Source organism: Canis aureus, chromosome 24 (assembly GCF_053574225.1).
Source record: "Canis aureus isolate CA01 chromosome 24, VMU_Caureus_v.1.0, whole genome shotgun sequence".
NCBI classification, from domain to species: Eukaryota; Metazoa; Chordata; class Mammalia; order Carnivora; family Canidae; genus Canis; species Canis aureus.
The window spans coordinates 17,767,785-17,790,291 of NC_135634.1; the positions used below are offsets into that span (position 1 = coordinate 17,767,785).

Here is a 22,507-nt window from a genome sequence, read left to right on the forward strand (position 1 = left end):
ACAAAGTTCCATTCCACAGGCTTTGCAAATTTAATTACTGAGATACTTGGTTTTATATACAAGACACCATCTCACAGTCTAAAAACAAAGGACATGACAAAAGGTTCTAATCAGAGATTAAACTTATAAAACCAGATCCAAAAAAGGTAGGCGTATTTGACATTTTAGAAATTATCTGGGGATCCCTGGGTGGCGCAGCGGTTTAGCGCCTGCCTTTGGCCCAGGGCGCGATCCTGGAGACCTGGGATCGAATCCCACGTCGGGCTCCCGGTGCATGGAGCCTGCTTCTCCCTCTGCCTGTGTCTCTGCCTCTCTCTCTCTCTCTGTGACTATCATAAATAAATAAAAAAAAATTAAAAAAAAAAAAAAAAAAGAAATTATCTGAAAGAGTGTATAAATCTAAGCATACGGAGAGAGATTCTCTCTCTCCCTCTCCCTTTGCCCTCCCTCCCAGTCATGCTTGCTCACTCTCTCTCAAATAAATAAATAAATAAATCTAAAAAAAATGGGACTCGGGAGAGGCAAATACTGTATGGTCTTACTTCTGTGTGGACTCTAACAAAAAACCAAGCTCATAGAAAAAGAGATCAGATTTGTGGTTACTAGAGGCAGGGTTGGGGAGGAAGGAGACTAGGAAGAAGATGATCAAAAAGTATAAACTTCCAGTTAGTTGATAAATAAGTACTAGTAGTGTAATGTACAACATGACAACCATAGTTAACACTGCTATATGATACATAGCAAAAGAGTAAATCCTGGGAGTTCTCATAACAAGGAGAAAACATTTTTTTTTTGCTTTTGCTTTTTATTGTGTATATATGATATGATGGATACTAACTAAACTTACTGCAGTAATCATTTCAGAATACATGTGAATCAAACCATCATGCTTGTACGCCTCAAACTTACACAATGATGTATGTCAGTTATGTCCCAGTGCAACTGAAAAAAGCTAATATTTGTGGACTATTAACATACTAGAAGGATCAAAGTCTATAAGTCATAAAACAAGGCTACAGATTTTCCAACACAGAAGACATCCTGTTGAAACCTCTTATGACAAAGGTTAGAATTTATAGGAGTAACACTAATACTTCCTTAGTTGGCAGTATCAGACAATGAAATATTTCATATAAATGATTTTTAAAATTGAGAATTACCTTTAACATTAAATTTTTAACATTTGTAATTCTTTTTGATAAGCTCTCCAAGAATATATATATTTCCCTGTCTTTTCAAAGTAGTTATAATGTGCATAATTTATCTTTTTTTTTTTTGACAACTTAGTATTATCCTTATGAAGATCAGTTTCATAATGATGGGCTAGTTAGATTTTGAGAGTTTCCTAAGGGCATGAGATACTTATCCTTACACTGAATGGCCTTAGACTTTCATGCTTTTAATTCATATTTCTGGCTTTTGTCCTCATTGTTAGGATATCACTAGTTTTTTATCACTGATATCAGTGAGACTAAACAGTTGATCTTTCAATTTCAGTCATCTAGTTTTTCTTCCAGTCTCCAATGCAGTGGGAAAACAGCAATAAAGTTTGTTAAAAATCATATGTAAAGTACAGAATTTTTACTTGCTCTGTCCAGTAAATTAGCCAGTAGCCACATGTGGCTGTTGAGCCCTTGAAATAAGAAGCTTGGTTCTTATTGTGGTTAAGAAGCTTGAGTTTTTAAATTGTAATTAATGTAAAATTTAAATTTAAAACCTGACATTTGCTTCAGATATTGGGAGATTTTCATATATGTTTGAAGCAAGTTGGGTATATGGATCTACTTTTTCAATTGTAAATTTTATGAAATCTAAAAACACAGATCAAGAATTTCCAATGAAATGTAACATCTGAATTGAGATGAACCTGTAAATGTAAAATGCACACTGGATTTTAAAGAAAAAGTGTAAAATATCTCAATTTTTATATTAATATATGATGAAGTAATAATGTTGGTATATAAATTCATCTTCATCTTTATTTTTACTTTTTTAAATCTGTCTACTAGAAAACTTAAAATACTTATGTAGCTCCATTATATTTCTGTGGGACAACACTGCTTTAGAATATACAAGACTATAAATTCTGATAAATATTCATATATATTTTATTATATGTCCCTCATGACAGTTGTTTCAAATGCTGAAAAACATCTTTCTTCTGGGTTTGCAACTTAAGAAAGAAAGCTGGAGTATTCCAGAGGATTGAGGTTACCTGAAGTATACCTTTAGACACATGAAGTTTCACTTACTGTTCAGAAAAAAAAGTATTCACTTTCTCAAAGTGGTAGAAGTTAAAAGTAACAGAAAGCTATAGAGAAAACTATACTGTGTAACTGCTTAAAGAATAGTTGGGGGGATACCTGGGTGGCTCAGTGGTCGAGCATCTGCCTTTGACTCAGGTCGTGATCCCAGGGTACTGGGATCAAGTCCCACATTAGGCTCCCCACCAGGAGCCTGCTTCTCCCTCTGCCTATGTCTCTGCCTCTATCCCTATGTCTCTCATGAATAAATAAATAAAACCTTTTTTTAAAAAGAAAAGAATATTTGGAAGGTTTCATGTATTCAAACATGTTATATGTAAGAGATACAGGTTTAAAAAAAAGAAATTATTTTATTACAAAATCATTGTGAACAAATGTTAGCAAATCTGCCTTTTACCAAAAGAATAGTATGGATAAAATTTACCATTGTACATCAACTGGTTTACAAAGCAGCCTGGAATTCCACTTAGACATTGAAGGTGCTTGTGAATAGACAAAGTGGAAAAAAACAAGGATTTCCAGATAACATGGCTCTTACTTAGGACCTCAGGTTAAAAAAAAAAAAAAAAAAAAAAAAAGGCAGGAAAGGAAATACTAGATAGTCATCATAGATTTATCTTAAATTCAACTTTATTCAGGCTAAGGAAAGCAGAAATAACCATATTGCTCTATTTAGCATCAGTAACCATTATTCATGGTCTCTTGAGGAAACAAACTTTATAAAATATAGACCACTATAAAAGCATTGTTGCTGTTCTTATGTGTCAGAAATGTGAACAGAGATACCTAAGAGGCAGAACCCCCTAATGTGAACTGTACACTGCTGTCAGGAGAAACCAGCAGGCAGTTATGGAGAGAATTGTGCTTCAGTGTTCCAGATTCATCTAACACCACAGTGTGAAAGCTGAATTAATAGAGAAGAGATTGGGGGATGTGCAGGTGTTCAATTGATTAAGTGTCTGCCTTCACCTCAGGTCATGATCTCCAGTCCTGGGATCAAGTCCCACATCAGGCTCCGTGCTCTAGGGGGAGCCTGCTTCTCCCCTGCCTCTCCCACTCCCCCTGCTTGTGCATTTGTGCGCGCTCTCTCTCTCTCTCTCTCAAATAAATAAATCTTTAAGCTTTAGAGTAGTCCAGTTTACAATTGTGAATGAAAAGTAGGAAATATAATCAAGATATGCTGTGGAATAAACTCTGTAAATCTGGTTTCTGACTGATTTGGAGAGATGAGGGGAAAGGAGAAATCAGTGGTCACTCCTTTTTCCAGCCAGCCTAACTAGAAATAATTATAGTATTAAGTGATCTAAGAGAAAAGGTGACTAGTTCTTATTGAGGATTGGTTATTTTCAACATATATGTTACATTATTTAATCTTTACAGCATCCTACAAGGTAGGTAATAGTATCCCCATATTAAAGATGAGAAAATTGATATGCAGTCAATACTGCAGCCAAGATTTGATTACAAGTCCATCCAGTTCTAAAGCCCTGCTCTTTCCTTAATGTTAGGCTGCTTCATTTGAAGGAGAATGCAAGGGAGGACTGGGTTGAAAAGATCTTAACTCTGAGCTTGGAAATGTTGACCTTTATCGGCTGTTGGGACATCCCTGTAGAGATAGACAAGTGTAGCAAGCAACTGTCTGGAGATAAGTATCTAGCCTGGATTAGGAACCATCCTGATAAAGGTGATAATTAAGTCATGAGAGTATGTGATCTAAAGGGGAGTATGTAGAGTGAAAGGAGATAAAGATCAGAGTCTTGGAAAACAGTTGAATTTAAGAGGTTAAAATGAGACTGAGAAGCCAAAGAATCAAATTGAGAAGAAGCATAGTAGTAAGCAGAATACCAGAGAAGTAAGAAGAAAGCCCAGAGAGTGCAGGATAATGGAATCTAGGGAAGAAAAGAGCAACCATGAGGAAGTGTTTAATATCAGACTTTTTAAAAGTGGTCAAGTAGGGTAGCAACAGAGTTAGAGAACTCCTTAAATTTTGTAGGTGTTTGGGAACCATTATAGAAGCAGTTTATAAAGAGTTGTAAAGAACGATGCTTCAGAGCAAAAGGCTAAAGAGGAATGGATAGAAAATGCAAAATCAATGGCAGTTTCTTCTGAGATGCTTGATGTTTAAGGAAGGAAATTAATTAGATACTAGTTTAAGGTAGAAAACCTATCTCTCCACACAAGTAGGACCTGAAATACCAGTGTCATAAGTCACAAGATATCATTATATCCTACCTAACTCAATCTACCTCAGGCATAAGAAAAGGGATATATTTAAGATTATTATTCAATATGAGGCTAATAATTATGAAAAGGCTATTCTACATGAATGTAAAATTCTGTTATGTAAATTAAGCTGTTAGAATGTGCACAAACCATAATTCCCTTAGCCCTGGATGAACTTTCTGCTTCTATTTCTAGGAGTCACAAGGCATAGGGAGCCAAATCTTAGAAGTACTGTGTCCACTATCCATACATCCCTGGATTTGTAAAGTTGGAGGTAATTTTATAAAGTGGACATAATAGAGCCTTTGGTAATATCACTGTCATACTTACCAAACCAAAGTTCTGATTTATTATTCTAACATTTGATGATAATCAAGTCTGAATGACAAAGCCTATAGATAAAGGAGACACTGAAAAAAGGCAGTAGAGGACATGTTTTTCTATTTGTCATCTTCAGGTCTCTTCTCACATTGAAATGTAGAGTTTCCTAGTTCAAGAGACTAGACAAGTCTCTTTTACAACATATACAGCCTCTATTCCTGAAATTGTTGAGGATACCTATGTTAAAAGTTTTCAGATACCTTTTCTCAACGTAATTTAACATCCTGAATTTATGGGACACTTTCTGAATACTATAATTTTTTCTAAATGTTTGGAAAATTCTTAGATGATCAACTCATGAATTAAAACAAGGAAAAAAGCATGTTAGGATATGGCACTGATTTTTTTTTTTAAGCGTAACACTATAAAGATCAACCTTCTAAGCCAATACAGGTTCTTTTATGCTGATCATAGAAATAAAACAGTAAACTTAATAACTCACAAAGTATGATGTAGTCAATTTAAAATGACAGCATAGAGAAGATGAGGGTGTAGAATTACCCTAAACTCACTTCCTCCCTGGATACACCAAATCTATAGCTGTGTACAGATAATTCCCTCTGAAAAAGACCAGCAAACTAGTTGAACAGCCCCTCCACACCAAAGGATAAAAAGGCCACATGGGAATGAATAGCAGAATTAGAGACATGTTCTTACGAAAAAAAAAAAAACCTTACCCCCAGCATGGCAACCTATAAGTGGGAGGGATCTTACAAATAAATAAGAATGTATTCCATGGGCAGGTTGGGTGGCTCAGCAGTTTAGCACCGCCTTCAGCCCAGGGCATAAGCCTGGAGACCTGGGATTGAGTCCCACATTGGGCTTCCTGCATGGAGCCTACTTCTCCCTCTGCCTGTGTCTCTACCTCTCTCTCTCTCTCTCTCTCTCTCTCTCTCTCTCTGTTTCTCATGAATAAATAAATAAAATATTTTTTTAAAAAAGAATGTATTCCTGAGGAATAAGGAGTTCAAGCCCCACATCAGGCATCCCAACCCCAACCCTTGGAAGCTATGCTGGAAAGGTAAACCTTCAAAATAACCAGCTTTGAAAACCAATGGAGCTTACATCCAGGAAACCCAAAGGGCTGTCGGCAACTGAGACTCTACTCTTAAAGGACTCATGCATAGATTCACCCTGAGATTCAGTACATAAACATCAGGTTGAAAAATACTTGGGCCATATGTGAAGGAAATTCATTGGCTAATTTTAAAGCATCTGCTGGAGGAGTAGGGGTCTGTTGAAACTCTCTCAGGGATGGAGGTTCTCACAAGCACCATTTTTTCAGTCCCATTTTACCTTGCTACTGCTGTTTGCCCCACCTGTGCACTCTCCCATGGGCCAGCCCTTCTAAACCCAACAGCAGGCTTGCCCTACCATGCCAAATTGACAGGTATGTGCAGTCCACACAGGGGATGCCCTTTAAATGCCTGACTCTAGTGGCCAAGGAGCATTGCATTCTGGGCCCCACGTGACTAAAACAATTGAAGAGACTATTCTTAGGAGGCTGCCACCCCTAGGGCACTGCATAAAAAGCAACTGAAACGCATCCCCTGTCTTCCTATGACTGCTCCATCAAGATGGAGATACTGCTGTTTTGCCTTATACATAGAAACAAATACAAAGTCAAACAAAATGAAAAAACAGAGGAATGTGTTCCAGATGAAAGAACAAGATAAAACCTCAGAAAAACAACTTAACAAAATAGAGATAAGTAATTTACCTGATATGACCACTTTACCTTCTTTCTGTTTCTCTCAAAGCACCCCTATTTCTTCCACAGACTGTCTTTTTCCCCCATTCCTTTGGTACCTTTTATCATTCAGATCTCAGCCCAAATGTCATGTTCTCACAAAGAACCACACAGAATAAACCTATCTAATAGTAACCCATGCCCAGTAGTCTTGGAATCCTGTTAGCCTACTTTTATTTTATCTTATTCTAGTTATACACTTGACATTATTTGAAATTCTCTTATTTGTTCACTGTTATCTAGCCCATTAGAATGTAAATCTCATGACAGCAAGGATATTATCTGTCCTTAACTACTATATTCCCAACACTTAGAACAGCACTTCCACTACATGATAGGCATTAACTATACTACTATCATGAATCAGTGTCATGTACAGCTATTTTAGAAATTGTCTTAGGATGCCTGGGTGACTGAGTGAGCGTCTGCCTTTGGCTTAGGGTGTGATCCCAGAGTCATGGGATCAAGTCCCACATCGGGCTCCCTGCATGGAGCCTGCTTCTCCCTCTGCCTGTGTCTCTGCCTCTCTCACTTATGAATAAATAAATAAAATCTTAACAAAAAAAAGAAAAAGGAACTGTCTTAAAACCATAGAATCCTTTTACATAAGAGGATACAGTTGACTCTTAAACCACATGGGTTTGAGCTGTACAGGTCCACGCAGATTTTTTTTTATAATACAGTACTATAAATGTATTTTCTCTTCCTTAATGATTTTCTTAATAACATTTCCCTTCTCTACTTACTTTATTCTAAGAATACAGTGTATAATACAACATACACATATTTTTATGTTATCAGTAATGCTTTCAATCAACAGTAGGCTATTTATTAGTCATTAAGTTTTAGGAGACTCAAAAGTTACACATGGATTTTCGACTGCATGGGTTCGGCATCCCAACCCCCATGTTTTTTGAAGGCAGCTGTGCCTAGTATAACATGTCTGTGCTCTTTCAAATGGACCTTTTACTATAGAACTAAGTATACATACAGCACTATTATCTTCAAAGTACACTAAAACCTGCTATAACCCTCTCCCTGAGTACAGATCAAAATGTTTTGGATAAGACTAACATGACAAGGTTTTTAAGTTCTTATTATTTTATTTTTAGTTTTTCTGAGTATAGTTGACACACAATGTTACATTAGTTTTAGATATACATCACAGTGCTTCAACAGCTCTGTTACACTGCACTCACTATAAGCATGGTTAGCCTCTGTCACCATATAATACTATTATGGTACCATTAACTGTATTCCCGATGCTTTTATTTTTGTGACTTATTTGTTCTATAACTGGAACCTGTATCTCCCACTCTCTTTCACCCATTTTGCCCATCTCCCTGCCACTAACCTCCCCTCTGGCAACCATCAGTTTGTTCTGTGTATTTATAGGTCTGATTCTCCTTTGTGTTTGTTTGCTTATTCATTTGCTTGTTTTGGGGATTCCATATACAAGTGAAATCATATATTTGTCTTTCTCTGTCTGACTTATTTCATTTAGCATAATATCCTCTAGGTCCATCCATGTTGTCATGAATGGTTAAGATCTCACCCTTGTGGCTATGTAATATTCTGTTGTATGTTTATACCACATCTTTATCAATTTATCTGTGGATGGGAACTTAGATTGCTTCTGTATGTTGACTAATATAAATAATGCTGTAATAAACATAAGGGTCCGCATGTCTTTTCAAATTAGTGTTTTTGTTTTCTTTGAGTGAATACCCAGTAGTGGAATTATTGGATTTTATGGTATTTCTATTTTTAATTTTTTGAGATACCTCGATACTGTCTTACACAGTGGCTGTACCAATTTACCATCCCTACCAACAGTGCTTGAGGTTCCTTTTTTCCTCTGCATCCTTGCCAAAACACTCTATTTCTTAACATGGCAAGCTTTATCTCGTACCAGACCCACTCAGATAAAACTTTGGGACATACCCTAATTCTTCTAAATTCCACATCCTATTGGAATAAGCCTCCTAAAAAATTCTCATTTCAGTGAACTAATTAATCTTTGCTTTAGTTTGCTTGTCACTATTTAATGACTGTAAAGATTGTAACAACTATATTAAATGTCATAATAAGAGAAATATGTTTTTAAAATTTTGCACAAAAACTTACAACCATTATGGTTAACATCTATTTTTATTTTTAAATTGTTATATGTATGATAAATTTTGAATAATTTTCAGTACTGGATCTAATTTTAATACTTTAAGAGGGTCCAAATTACCATTGTTAGAAATGAAAAGGAGATATCACCACAGATTCTGCAAATATCAGAAGGATTAAAATAGATATTGTGAACAACTTAATTCATATGTGACTAAATTTGATAACTCAAATGAACTGGACAAATGCCTTAAAAAACTTATCAAAACTAACAAGATAGAAATCCGAATAGCCCTTTATCAAAGAAATTGAATTTGTTATCAAAAACTTCCCCACAACGTGGGGATCCCTGGGTGGTTCAGTGGTTTAGTGCCTGCCTTCAGCCCAGGGTGTGATCCTGGAGTCCTGGGATTGAGTCCCACATTGGGCTCCCTGCATGGAGCCTGCTTCTCCCTCTGCCTGTGTCTCTGCCTCTCTCTCTCTCTCTCTCTCTCTCTCTCATGAATAAATAAATAAAATCTTAAAAAAAAAAAAAAAAAAAAAAACTTTCCCACAACGTAATGTCCAGACCCAGATGGTTATACTGGTGAAGTTTATCAAGCGTTTAAGGAAGAAGAAATACCAATTTTCACAAATTTAAAAAATACAAGAAAAAGGAGCAATTCCCTCTCATTAGATCAGCTTATCCCTGATAACTACAACTTGGCAAAAATCTAACAAGAAAAGCAAATTATAGACTAACTTTTATTCTGGATAAAGATACAAAATACTTATTCAGAGCAAAACACATTATATATTATATAAAGTAATGCACCAAAATGAAGTGAGATTTATGCAAAGAATACAAAATTTGTTTAATTATTGAAAATCAGTGCAATCCATCATATTAACAGAATAAAGGAGAGATTAACATGATCCTATCACTACATGCATATAAAGCATTTAATAAAATAAACACTTTCATAATAAAACTGAGCAAAGTAGAAAGTGAGAAGAACTTTTTCAATCTGATAAAGAGCATTTATAAAATATTTAAAAATGGCATCAAGCTACAGATGGAATGCTGTCCCTTTATGATCAGAAACGAGGCAAAAGATATATTATCTCTTCTTTTGAACATTTTACTGAAGATTCTAATAATAGCAATACAAGTCGGGGGGAAGCAATAAAAAGATTGGAAAGGAAGAAATAAATCTGACTTCATTCACAGGTATCAACAAGAAAAGGAAAGCTGCTAGAACCAAAAGCAAATTTAGGAAGGTCTCAATATAGAATGTCAATATGGAGAAATCAGTTATATATCCACATACTAGTAGCAAATTGTTGGAAAATGAAATTAAAATCAGTTCTCCTTTGGATGATATCAATGTAAAGTAAGTAGATATTTAACAAAAAAACATTCACCAAAAACTTCAGATATGACCAATAGAAACTCAAGGAAACTTAAATAGAGGAACATAGCATGTTAATGGTTAGAAGATTCAGTAGCGTTAAGATGTCAGTTCTTCCCAAATTGGTCTAAGATTTAATTTACCAAGCAAAATCCTAGCAGGCTTTTTTTTGTAGAAATTAACAAGCTGATTTTAAGTATACGTGTAAAAGTAAAGTACCTAGAACACTCAAGTCAATCTTTAGAAACAAGAGCAACTCTGGATAACTCACACTACCTGACTTTAAGACTTAACTGCAAAGCCACAGGAATGGTAACATTGTGATATTGATCTAAGAATGGGCAAGTAAATCAGTAGAAGATAATAAAGAATCTACATGTGGTCATTTAATTCTCAGTAAAGTCACCAATTTAGTTCACAGGAAAAGAAAAATCTCTTCAATAAATGACTAGAACAAGAGGATATGTATATGAAAAAAAATTAGTTATAACCCCTGCCTCACATCATATATAGGCATACCTTGGAGATACCACAGGTTTAGTTCCAGACCACCACAATAAAGCAAGTCAAATGAATTTTTTGGTTTCCTAGTGCATATAAAAGTTATGTTTGCACTATACCATAGTCTGTTAAGTGTGCAGTATCATTATGTCTGAAAAACCGGTGCACATACTTTAATTAAAAAATACTTTGTTGCTAAAAAATACTATCTGAGCTTTCAGTGAGCGGTCATCTCTTTTGCTACTGAAGAACCTTGTATCAATGTTTATGCCTGCTGATTGATCAGAGTGGTAGTTGCTGGAGGTTGGGGTGATTGTGGCAATTTCCTAAGACAGTGGAGTTTGCCTCATCAATTGACTTTACAAATGATTTATTTCTCCCTAGCTGTTTGATAACATTTTACCCACAGTAGAACTTCTTTCAAAGTGGGAGTCAGTGCTCTCAAACCCTGCTGACTACTTTATCAGCTAAGTTTGTGTAATATTCTAAATCCTCTGTTGTCATTTCCACAGTCTTCTCCAGGAGTGGATTGTATCTCGAGAAACCATTTTCTGTGCTCATTCATAAGAAGCAGTTCTTAATCCATTAAAGTTTATCATGACATTACAGTAGTTCAAATATAAAAATAATGAAAAAGCTTAAAATCTTGTGAGAATTACCAAAACGTGACACAGAGACACAAAGTGAACAAATGCTGTTGGGAAAATAGCACCAAGACTTGCTCAATACAGGGTTGACACAAATCTTCAGTTTCTAAAAACTGCAGTATCTACAAAGTGTGATAAAACAAGGTGTGTCTATACAAAAATGTATTTGAGATGTATAGATTAAACATAAAAACTAGGGATCCCTGGGTGGCGCAGCAGTTTGGCGCCTGCCTTTGGCTCAGGGAGCGATCCTGGAGACCCGGGATCGAATCCCACGTCGGGCTCCCAGTGCATGGAGCCTGCTTCTCCCTCTGCCTGTGTCTCTGCCTCTCTCTCTCTCTCTCTCTCTCTCTCTCTCTCTATCATAAATTAAAAAAAAAAAAACTATAACCATTAAGCTTCTGAGACAAAACATAAGAGAATAATCAGAATCTAGGAAGTTCAGAGTTTCTTATGGCACTAAGCAATAACCACAAAAGGAAAAGTAAGTTAGTCTTGATCCAAATTAAAAACTTTTGTTCATTATTAAACTCAACACCAAAGAAACAAACAATCCAATCATGAAATGGGCAAAAGACATGAACAGAAATTTCACAGAGGAAGACATAGACATGGCCAAAATGCATATGAGAAAATGCTCTGCATCACTTGCCATCAGGGAAATACAAATCAAAACCACAATGAGATACCACCTCACACCAGTGAGAATGGGGAAAATTAACAAGGCAGGAAACCACAAATGTTGGAGAGGATGCGGAGAAAAGGGAACCCTCTTACACTGTTGGTGGGAATGTGAACTGGTGCAGCCACTCTGGAAAACTGTGTGGAAGTTCCTCAAACAGTTAAAAATATACCTGCCCTACGACCCAGCAATTGTACTGTTGGGGATTTACCTCAAAGATACAAATGCAATGAAACGCCGGGACACCTGCACCCCGATGTTTATAGCAGCAATGGCCACGATAGCCAAACTGTGGAAGGAGCCTCGGTGTCCAACGAAAGATGAATGGATAAAGAAGATGTGGTTTATGTATACAATGGAATATTACTCAGCTATTAGAAATGACAAATACCCACCATTTGCTTCAATGTGGATGGAACTGGAGGGTATTATGCTGAGTGAAGTAAGTCAGTCGGTGAAGGACAAACATTATATGTTCTCATTCATTTGGGGAATATAAATAATAGTGAAAGGGAATATAAGGGAAGGGAGAAGAAATGTGTGGGAAATATCAGAAAGGGAGACAGAACGTAAAGACTGCTAACTCTGGGAAACGAACTAGGGGTGGTGGAAGGGGAGAAGGGCGAGGAGTGGGAGTGAATGGGTGACGGGCACTGGGGGTTATTCTGTATGTTAGTAAATTGAACACCAATAAAAAATAAATTAAAAAATAAATAAATAAATTAAAAAAATAAATAAATAAATAAAAACTTTTGTTCATTCAGAGTCCCAATAAGAAAATGAATAGGCAAACTATAGGATGGGAGAAAATGTTTCCCAAACAGATATCTAACAAAAGACTTGTACCCAGAATAAAGAACTCAACAACTTAATAAAGAAGGATTTAATTGTTCCCTTCCTAGGAATTCATCCAAGAGAAATATTGAAACATAGGTACACAGAAAACAAAAGAATTCTATAAGAAAGCTTATGGCAGAGATGTGCAATACAACATAGTACATATAGCTAAGAATACAGTGTTGTGCACTTAAAAACTTAGGAAAGTACATCACATGCTACGTGTTCTTATACCAAAGGAAAAAACAGTTACACAAATCTTTTGGACGTAATGGAAATGTTTATTACCTTGATGTATCTCAGATGTATGCATGTGTCCAAACTCACCAAAATGTATACATTAATGTGTGCAATTTTAGCATATTAAGTATACCTCAGTAAAGCTGGAAAAAAAAATTATGGTAGCTTGATTCACAATGTCAAAAACTAGAGACAGTGCAAACACCTGTCAATAAGTGAATGGATAAATAGTGATATATTCATACAATGGGATACAGCTCAACAACAAAGCCTGCCCTACGACCCAGCAATTGCACTGTTGGGGATTTACCCCAAAGATACAGATGCAATGAAACACCGGGACACCTGCACCCCAATGTTTCTAGCAGCAGTGTCCACAATAGCCAAACTGTGGAAGGAGCCTTGGTGTCCATCGAAAGATGAATGGGTAAAGAAGATGTGGTTTATGTATACAATGGAATATTACTCAGCCATTAGAAATGACAAATACCCACCATTTGCTTCAATGTGGATGGAACTGGAGGGTATTATGCTGAGTGAAATGAGTCAATCGGAGAAGGACAAACATTATATGTTCTCATTCATTTGGGGAATATAAATAATAGTGAAAGGGAATAGAAGGGAAGGGAGAAGAAATGGGTAGGAAATATCAGAAAGGGAGACAGAACATAAAGACTCCTAACTCGGAAACGATCTAGGGGTGGTGGAGGGGAGGAGGGCGGGGGGTAGGGGTGACTGGGTGACGAGCACTGAGGGGGACACTTGACGGGATGAGCACTGGGTGTTATTCTGTATGTTGGTAAATTGAACACCAATAAAAAATAAATTTATTATTAAAAAAATAACAGACTACTTATATGCAAAATGAATGAATCTCAAAACTATTATGCAGAGTGAAAGATGGTAGTAGCACAAAAGAATATATACCAGCTGGTATAATTTATTTGAATTTCTAAACTAAGTGAAACTCGTTTAGATGGGGAAAAAAACTAGAACTCTGATATTCTTTCTGTGGGATGCAGAGAGAAAGGATTGACTGGGAAGAGACACAATGAATTTTCTGAGAAAATAGAAATATTATTATATTCCAGGTTAGGAGGATGGGTTACATAGGTATATCCATTTGTCAAAATTGTGTGGCTATGATTTATACATTCAGTGTATATAAATTTTCCCTCAGGAGCTATAAATAATAATTGAGAAGGAACTGGGAATGGGTAGAGGTATAAAGAAACCAAGAATAACAGAATACTGATAAATTGAAGCTGAAGAATGTGTGGTTTATTACAGATTTCTCTCTTCTTTGCTGTGTTTCAAATTTTCCATCATAAAAAAATTTTAATGGAGGCATGGTAAGCAAAAGGAGAACGATACTGAACTTGGCATTATATATTTGTCAACCTAAAAAGTAAAAATAAAACAAATGTAAAACCTTTCAACACTTTTTCCCTAAAATGTTATGCAGGGAGGAGATGTGGGAAAGTTTGAGGGACTTAGGGAATTAGAGATAAACTATTTGCCTAAAAACTAACGTAATAGAGGCAGCCAAACTTGAGATAATTAACTTGGAATTAGTTGACTTTGAATTAGCAGTTTTCAAACTATTAACAAAAAGTAGCCTAGAAAAAAAATGAGTGAAGGTTTGTCTCCTAATTCATTTGCATCCATAGTTTCAGATTTTTGTCTGCATTTAATTTTTTAAAAACTTTTTTTTTAATTTGCTTTCCATATGAGGATTGGTACAAATGACTCTGAAAGGTAGGCTTTTAAATGTACTTGGTCTTAAGATACTATTGATAATTTTATAATTGGCAGAAATGTATGTTTTTAAATTATTTTGATGATTAGGGCACCTGGATGGTTCAGTCAGTTAAGCATCCAACTCTTGGTTTCAACTCAGGTCAGGAATTCAGAGTTGTGCCATCAAGCTCCGCTTGGGATTCTCTGCCTCTCCCTTTGCCTCTCCCCCATTCTCTCTCTCTCTCAAATAAATAAATAAAATCTTTTTTAAAAATTATTTTCATGTTTTATAAATGCATAAGGAGAAGAAGATCACTTTTATATGATGTAAGTAGCTTTTTAAGAGCTACATACTTGAGGGGCACCTGGGTGGCTCAGTCGGTTAAAGGTCTGACTCTTGATATCTGCTCAGGTCATGATCTTACATGATCTCAGGATTGTGAGATCCAGCCCCAAGTCTGCTCTGGGTAGAGCCTGCTTAAAGATTTTCTCTCTCCCTTCTGTCTCCCCCTTCACTCATGCACAGGCTCTCCATGTCCCCCCTCCCCACCTCAAAAAAAAAAAAAAAAAAAGATTCTCTGCACCCCCTTTCTCTCCCTCTCTTAAAAAAAAAGCTCTATACTTGAAAATGTGGCCATAAACTATCAATGATACAAAAATTATGGATAAAAATTATCTTCAAGAATGAGGGTAATCATGAAGTTTTTGTAGGGTAATATCTTTGGAATATGTGTGTATTAAGTAGCTTTCTTAGAAAAAAAATGATTCAAATTGTAATAATAGTAATGTAAGTACTCTTCTTTGATTCTTACATGATTCAAGAAAAAATAAGTAACAATATTAGCTATAATAGAGAAAGAATTTAATATATAGCAACTGGTATAGGTTTTATAATAAAAACATCTGTTTTAGGCTTAGGCTGTCTTAGGCTACTTTGAATAGTCTAGTAGTCACATATCTGAATTCATGTTTGCTATCTTTGTAGCTACAGAAGATCATAAGTAAACAAGATGACTTGAAGACAACAATAGTTAATGAAACAGAGTCCCAGGTATGTGCAAATAAAGTAAATATTTCCAGACAGACTGATATTTATAGTAGTTTCTCTATTCTGTTTGTCAAATAAATATTCTCACATAGTTGGGAAAATTATCAGTAACTTCATTTTTCTAAATATTTTGAAGAGACGTGCTATATTCCCATGGTCACGTGGTCCAGATTTCAAAAGGTTCACAAGAGTATGTGGAGAGTGCAACATTTTCTTCCCAGTCATCCAGTTCTCCCTGAGCAATGAGTGCTTTCAGTGTCCTGTATATTCACCCAGAGATACTCATGTGTGTATAAGTGTTTCTGTAAAGAAGTGACTAAATATATCCATGTCTTCTTTTCTCCATTTTTCTACAGGGAGTAGCACACTGTGCATTGTTTCACACTATTCCATTTTTTCTTCAATACATCTGAATATCTCCTTTTTAACAGCTCCATAATACTTTGTTGTATGGATGTACTAGTTTATGTAGCCATTCCCCTCTATAAAGACATTTACCATATATCCAGTGTTTTGATCATGCAAATAATGCTGCAATTAATAATCCTATAATTATGTCATTTTATACATATGTGAATATATCTGAGGGATAACTTCCCAGAAATTTGATTGCTGGGTCAAAAGATATGACTATTTCTAAGGTTGTTGATAAATTTTGACAAGTATTAGCAAGTATTTCCTATAGAAAGTGAACCGATTTTCATTCCCACCACTAAAGTAGATCAGTAAATTTTCTATTGATAATCTTTCAATCAGTTCTAATTCCACAGCATGCTTTCCATGAGATTTTCTTAAATTTCCAAATCAGTCCATCATTTCATTTGAGCATGTATGCTTCAAATTTTGTGAATTATTAAAATCAGAGTTCTCTCTTATATTTCATCATTTTGAGCAATCCTGTGCTGAACTTCTTTTTCCCACATCCAAGTCCTTGAGTAGTATTCCCTTTTCCTAGATTAGATGTATGTATCCTACGTGTTCCCATCATACCCTGTATGTCTGCCATCATAACATCTGTCACACATTAGTATAATTGTTTAATTGTGTCCTGCTTTGAACTGTAAGCATCATTCCTCTCTTTACAGTTGTTTGAAGTTAGGGAACAGTCCACAAGACCACCTGCTTTTGATAGCAACTGCAAATTCAAGGGACCCTCAAGACCTCCATAATTCACTGGAAGAACTCACAAAGCTCACTGAAAGTAGTTAGGTTCATGGGTACAGTTTCTTACAGTGAGCAGATACAGATTACAATCAGCCAGAGGAAGAGACACATGAAGCAGCAGTCCAGAAAGTTCCACCAGCAATTTCCAGTTGTCCTCTCCTCAATGGGGTCATGGATAACACTAACTCTCCCAGCAAGGTGTATAACTACACACAGAGTCGTGCCAATCAGGGCCCTAATGTCCAGAAATTTCCTGGGACCAGCTATGTAAACTTGGTTGGCTGCCCATGTTGCTAACCCCCATCTCTAGCCATTCTGGAAGTCATGCTGATACCCCATGACACAAGCCAAACCACCTTAAATCTCACTGTTAGTCTGGTATGACCCAAAACCCCCAAGTTCACAAGACACTTATTGTAGAAATCACCTCCCAGCAGCCCAGGACAAAAGCTAGACCTCTATCTGGGTACAGTAAATTCTTTACTGCGTAAGTTGTATCTACATAGCCTGGGAAAACACCAAAGCATCCTCTACATGCTCAGTAAGTATTTTTAAATGAATGAACAAATATTTAATCATATGAATAGACATTTATATTACTGATTTTTAAGATTGTTTCCAAATATTTGCTATTAGAATCATGCTGCAGTAAATAGTTAAACATGTAAATTTAGGAGAGAATAATAAAGGTGAGATTTAAGAGTATTTTATATTTAAGAATATTAACCTATCAAAATTATTGAAATATTTAATAATTACCAAATTACATTTCAGTGATCCAGAAAACTAGGATTATCCTCTGGTTTAGTTATGCTTTTGGTTTTTTATATTTAATTTTTTCATTCATCTGAAATTTGTTTGAGGGCATCCTTAGTGGCATTACTTTTTTACTATTATAAATGGACTCCTTTCCCTCAAGGGAAAAATTATTGCACAGGAAATCTATTTGATTTTTATTTTTAGCCTGACTTCCTAAAAGTCATTCCCGTGTCTGCACAGCTTTAGTGTCCAGCCAGAGATTGTACTAAAGACACAGAGCTAATAAGGTGTGTCCTCTCTTCCTGCTGATGCGTCTGTGTGAGAGTATATTCACACTTAGGCTCTTTTTAAGCCTGCCAGTACACACACGTGTCAGCTCTTTGAGCTGAGGATGTGTTGGCAGCTGGAGCTGATACAGTCTCTCCTGTAAGTGCAGCACAACCTGGGCTACAAGGAGAGCTCAGCAAGTCCTTATGGTTGTCTCAGCTCCTCAAACAAACCTTCAAGTACCTGCCCATCTGCCAGTCCATTGTTTGCTCCAAAGATGCCTGCAGTTTCCATTAAGGAAGCCACCAAGATCACCAGGGAAACTGGTTTTGGACAGCTTGACACTCTCTGGTAAAAATTCCATGGGGTAAAGCTGGCAAGGCAAGAAAGCCATAGATTGTGTGCTGCCCAAAATTGAGTAGTTCATCTGAAAAACACTTCTCATTTTGTTGATTGCCTTTGGTTAGATTCCACAGCACTGAATAGTTGTATTTTGACCATTTTCTCCAGTTTTTTTTTTTTGTCATCTCATTCTATTGTATGGTAAGTCGGAAGGCAGTTATCATATTTTAATTTGCCAGTAGGTTTACATTGGCTTTTAATAAACATAGTTAATAAGTTCTAAAAGTTAATATTTTAGGTAAACTGATATAGTTAATACAGTATAAAATTTTGCTCTTTAAAATAAATACCATACTATATACCAAAAGCATGAAGAATGTATTTTGATGAGGCTTATATTAATTACACTGAATATTTAATAATTAGTTTTTAAGATATATGAAAAATAAAGGTTAATATTTTAAAGATCTAGGGTAACCAAATTATTAATCTATAGCATTGTACGATGACAGATGGGAGCTATGCTTGTGAGCATAGCATAATATATAGAGATATGGAATCACTGTTGTACACCTGAAACTAACAATGTGTGTCATCTATGCACAAATAGAAAAATATAAAAACAAAAAAGCATTTAGAAGAATCTACATGAAGAAAACTATAAACTATAAATTTTAATTGAGGAAGATAAGAGAAGATTGAAATAAAGATAGGCTTTATTCTTAGGTAGGAATGGTGAGCATTGTAAAGTGTCCAGTTCCTACTAAATTAACATATGAATTCAGTACAATCTACATCAGAACTCAACAACTTAGCACTTGATTTTGGTTTTGTTTGGTTGTGTTTTGGGGGAGGGTTGGTTTTGGATGGTTTCCTTTTTGGTCCTAGTGTTAGAGAGGTAGGAAGTGTACAGAAACTTGGCAAAATGATTCTAAACTTCATCTGGGAGAATAACCATGAGAGACTAGCCAAGAACATTCCAGAAAATGCAAGTAATGAGAGGGATAATGAAATGTTATAGTGAGCAATAGAATAGTCAAAATATAAACTCAAATACATATGAGTATTGGCATATAATATAGATAACATTTTAAATCAGTAGGAAAAAAACTAATTACCAAATTACATTTCAATGATCCAGAAAACTAGGAGTCATCCTTGACATCTTCTTACCCCTCACATCCATTCAGTCACTAGGTACTGTCTGTTCTACCTTTTAAATATTTCTCAAATCTTTCCTTTGTTCTTCTCTTTCCACGACTGTCATTTTATCAGACAACCATCATTTCTCACTTGAGTTATGCAGTGGCCTCCTGACTGATCTCTCTGCATCCAGTCTTGTCTCTTCTATTTCGTTTTCACATGATAGCCAGTATGACCTAAAAGGACAAATAGGATGTAACTACCCTCAAGCTGACTGTTCTTGCAACCTCCAGCTGTACCATTTTTTTCTACAGTATAGCACAATGGTTAAGAACTCAGACTCAGAAAGACCAACTGCCTGCATTCATATACTGCTCCATCACTTAATAGCTGCATGGCTCTGGGTTTAGCGTACCTCTCTTTGCATAAAATTCAATGTCTTCATTATAAAATGAGAATAATAGGGCTGCTTGGCTAGCTCAGTCAGTAGAATGTGTGACTCTTGATCTCTTGGGTTAAAGTCCCATATTGGATGTAGAGATTACTTAAAAATAAAATATTTAAAAACCGAAAAGAAAAAAAGAATAATAGTAATCTTCTCAGTAGGTTGTTTTGAGGATTAAATTAACTAATTTAAATCTCTTTAAATTAATTTAAATCTCTTAGAACTGTGCTTAACACATAAGCGAGAATATATATATTATATTATATTTATTATATTATATTATATTATATTATATTATATTATATTATATTGATTATCATTGCTTTCTACTACCAGCCATAAAGCACCATGCTCTCTAGCACCTTCAGACCTTTAATTTCCTGTTTGGAATGTTGTATTCCCACTTCTTATTTTCTTAACTTCAACTCAAACATTAGATCTCAGCTTAAATGGTATTTTTCTCAGGAAAGCCTTGTCTGAGCTAAGTGAGTCAGACACCCTTTATATGCTCCCAAAGCTCCTTGAACTTCTTAATACTTTCATGCTTGGATTACTATCTTTAATAACTTGTTGAATGCCCAGTTACCCAACAGGAACAGAAAACCATGAAGCCCCAAGGCCTAACATGGTGTCTGACACATAATAGGCATTTACTACATCCTTGTTTATAACTAATGGTGTGACTGACTACAGTGCTGGGTGTATATGTCAATTCTTATAGCAAAGTAAATTCCAGAGAAATCAAAGATAATGTCAAAAATCAAACTATGGAAATACTTAAGAAAATGTGGAGCTCTTCTGCAAGATGACAGCATGGGAAGATCCTGAACTCACCCTGTCCCACAAATACACCAAATCTATCGGGACATGTGGATCATTTTCCTCTGAAAACTAGATGAACTGTTTCTCGACAACAAAAGTCAAAAAGACCACATCAAGATAGGTAGGAGAGTCAGAGATATGGTCTTACCAGAAACATCCCCCCAGCACTGTGACACAACAGTGAGGATTCCCACCAGTCCAGTGTTTCTCCTGGAAGAGTGAGGGGACAGTGTCCCACTTAAGTCACCCCCATCCTTGGGATCTGAGCCAGAGAGATGAGCCCCCAAAATATCTGGCCTAGGAAATGCAGAGGGGCTGATATTCAAGGGACCCAAAGTGCTATAGGAAACAAAGATAACCCTTTTAAAGCACTCACATGCAGTCTCATGCTCCCTGACCCAGCAGAAAGTAGTAGCTTGAAAAGTACCAAGACTCCAGGTAAAAGAAATTCATTTGACAATCTAAAAGCATCTTCTGGAAAGGCAAGGGATCAGTGAAACTCTCCCTGGAGTTAGAGGTGCTGGCAGAAGCCAATTCTGCACTCTCCACTTACTCTGCTAGCAAAGTGGGTAGGCTCACAAGCAGCACCCTCATGCTGCATTGCTAAGACAGGTGGGGACAAGCAGTCACCACACCATCCCACTGCCTTCAGGATGCTAGAGAGCACAGAAGGTTGCAGCACTCCCCCACTCTGTAGCTGGGACAGGCAAGCACAACATTCAAGGTATCTTCTCATTCCCTAAATAAAATTGGTAAGGGTAGGCAGTTGCAACACTCTGTAACTCTGACTGGGGCTGTCATTCTCAGGCTCCCAGCCTAAAGCCAGCATTCATGCACAGACAAGGGACTCTCCCACTCTACCCTGAAGCACACAGGTATACCGTCAAGATTTTGCTGCTACTTTTCTGACACTAGCAAACATGATTTGCCCTATACACTCTGCCTAGATAAAGCCAGGAGATACATGCTGTCCACACAAGGGACACCACTCAATTGCCTGGCCCTGGTAGCCAAAGTGATTGACAATCCTGAGCTCCACAGGAATATAACACTCAGGACAGTTCTTGGCAGGCACCAACTCAGGACACTGCACAGCAGCAGATTGAAACATAACCCCAATCTTCTGGGAAAAAGGCCTATTTACTTAGCTTGGAGCTTCAGCTTAAGGGACAGGCTTTAGGTTTCCCATGCATATGGAAATTAAGGAGGTGCTCCCAGGGAACCCAGTTAGAGACACACCATCCTTGCACACCTCCTTGGCCTTCCTACATCTCAACTAGACCTGTCAGAAAGGAGTTTATACTTTTAACTTATCTGGAACCCCAATTTTTGCAAATGTCACCCAGGGGTATCCTCTCAATCTCCTGGTCTGGTGGCAGCATGGACCATGCTTGTAGCCCCACAGCACTGTATGTATTTTTTGTTTTAAAAGCTGCTGCCATTGTATACATGAACCACATCTTCTTTATCCATTCATCTTTCGTTGGACACCGAGGCTCCTTCCACAGTTTGGCTATCGTGGCCATTGCTGCTATAAACATCGGGGTGCAGGTGTCAGTCGGAGAAGGACAAACATTATATGTTCTCATTCATTTGGGGAATATAAATAATAGTGAAAGGGAATATAAGGGAAGGGAGAAGAAATGTGTGGGAAATATCAGAAAGGGAGACAGAACGTAAAGACTGCTAACTCTGGGAAACGAACTAGGGGTGGTAGAAGGGGAGGAGGGCGGGGGGTGGGAG

The 22,507-nt window shown here is 36.6% G+C and overlaps 1 protein-coding gene across 3 annotated transcripts in view; it reads left to right on the top strand.

Annotated features, from left to right (window-relative positions):
• The window catches only part of MICU2 (mitochondrial calcium uptake 2), a 126,908-nt gene that overhangs the window by 81,667 nt on the left and 22,734 nt on the right, over nucleotides 1-22,507 (top strand). For 2 of the 3 annotated variants that reach the window (XM_077868406.1, XM_077868404.1), the window contains one exon: nucleotides 15,760-15,825. The exons of the other annotated variant lie outside the window; for it this stretch is intronic. In XM_077868406.1, the coding sequence (XP_077724532.1) occupies nucleotides 15,760-15,825 (66 nt within the window). The remainder of the gene's footprint in view (nucleotides 1-15,759; nucleotides 15,826-22,507) is intronic. 3 annotated transcript variants of the gene reach the window in all.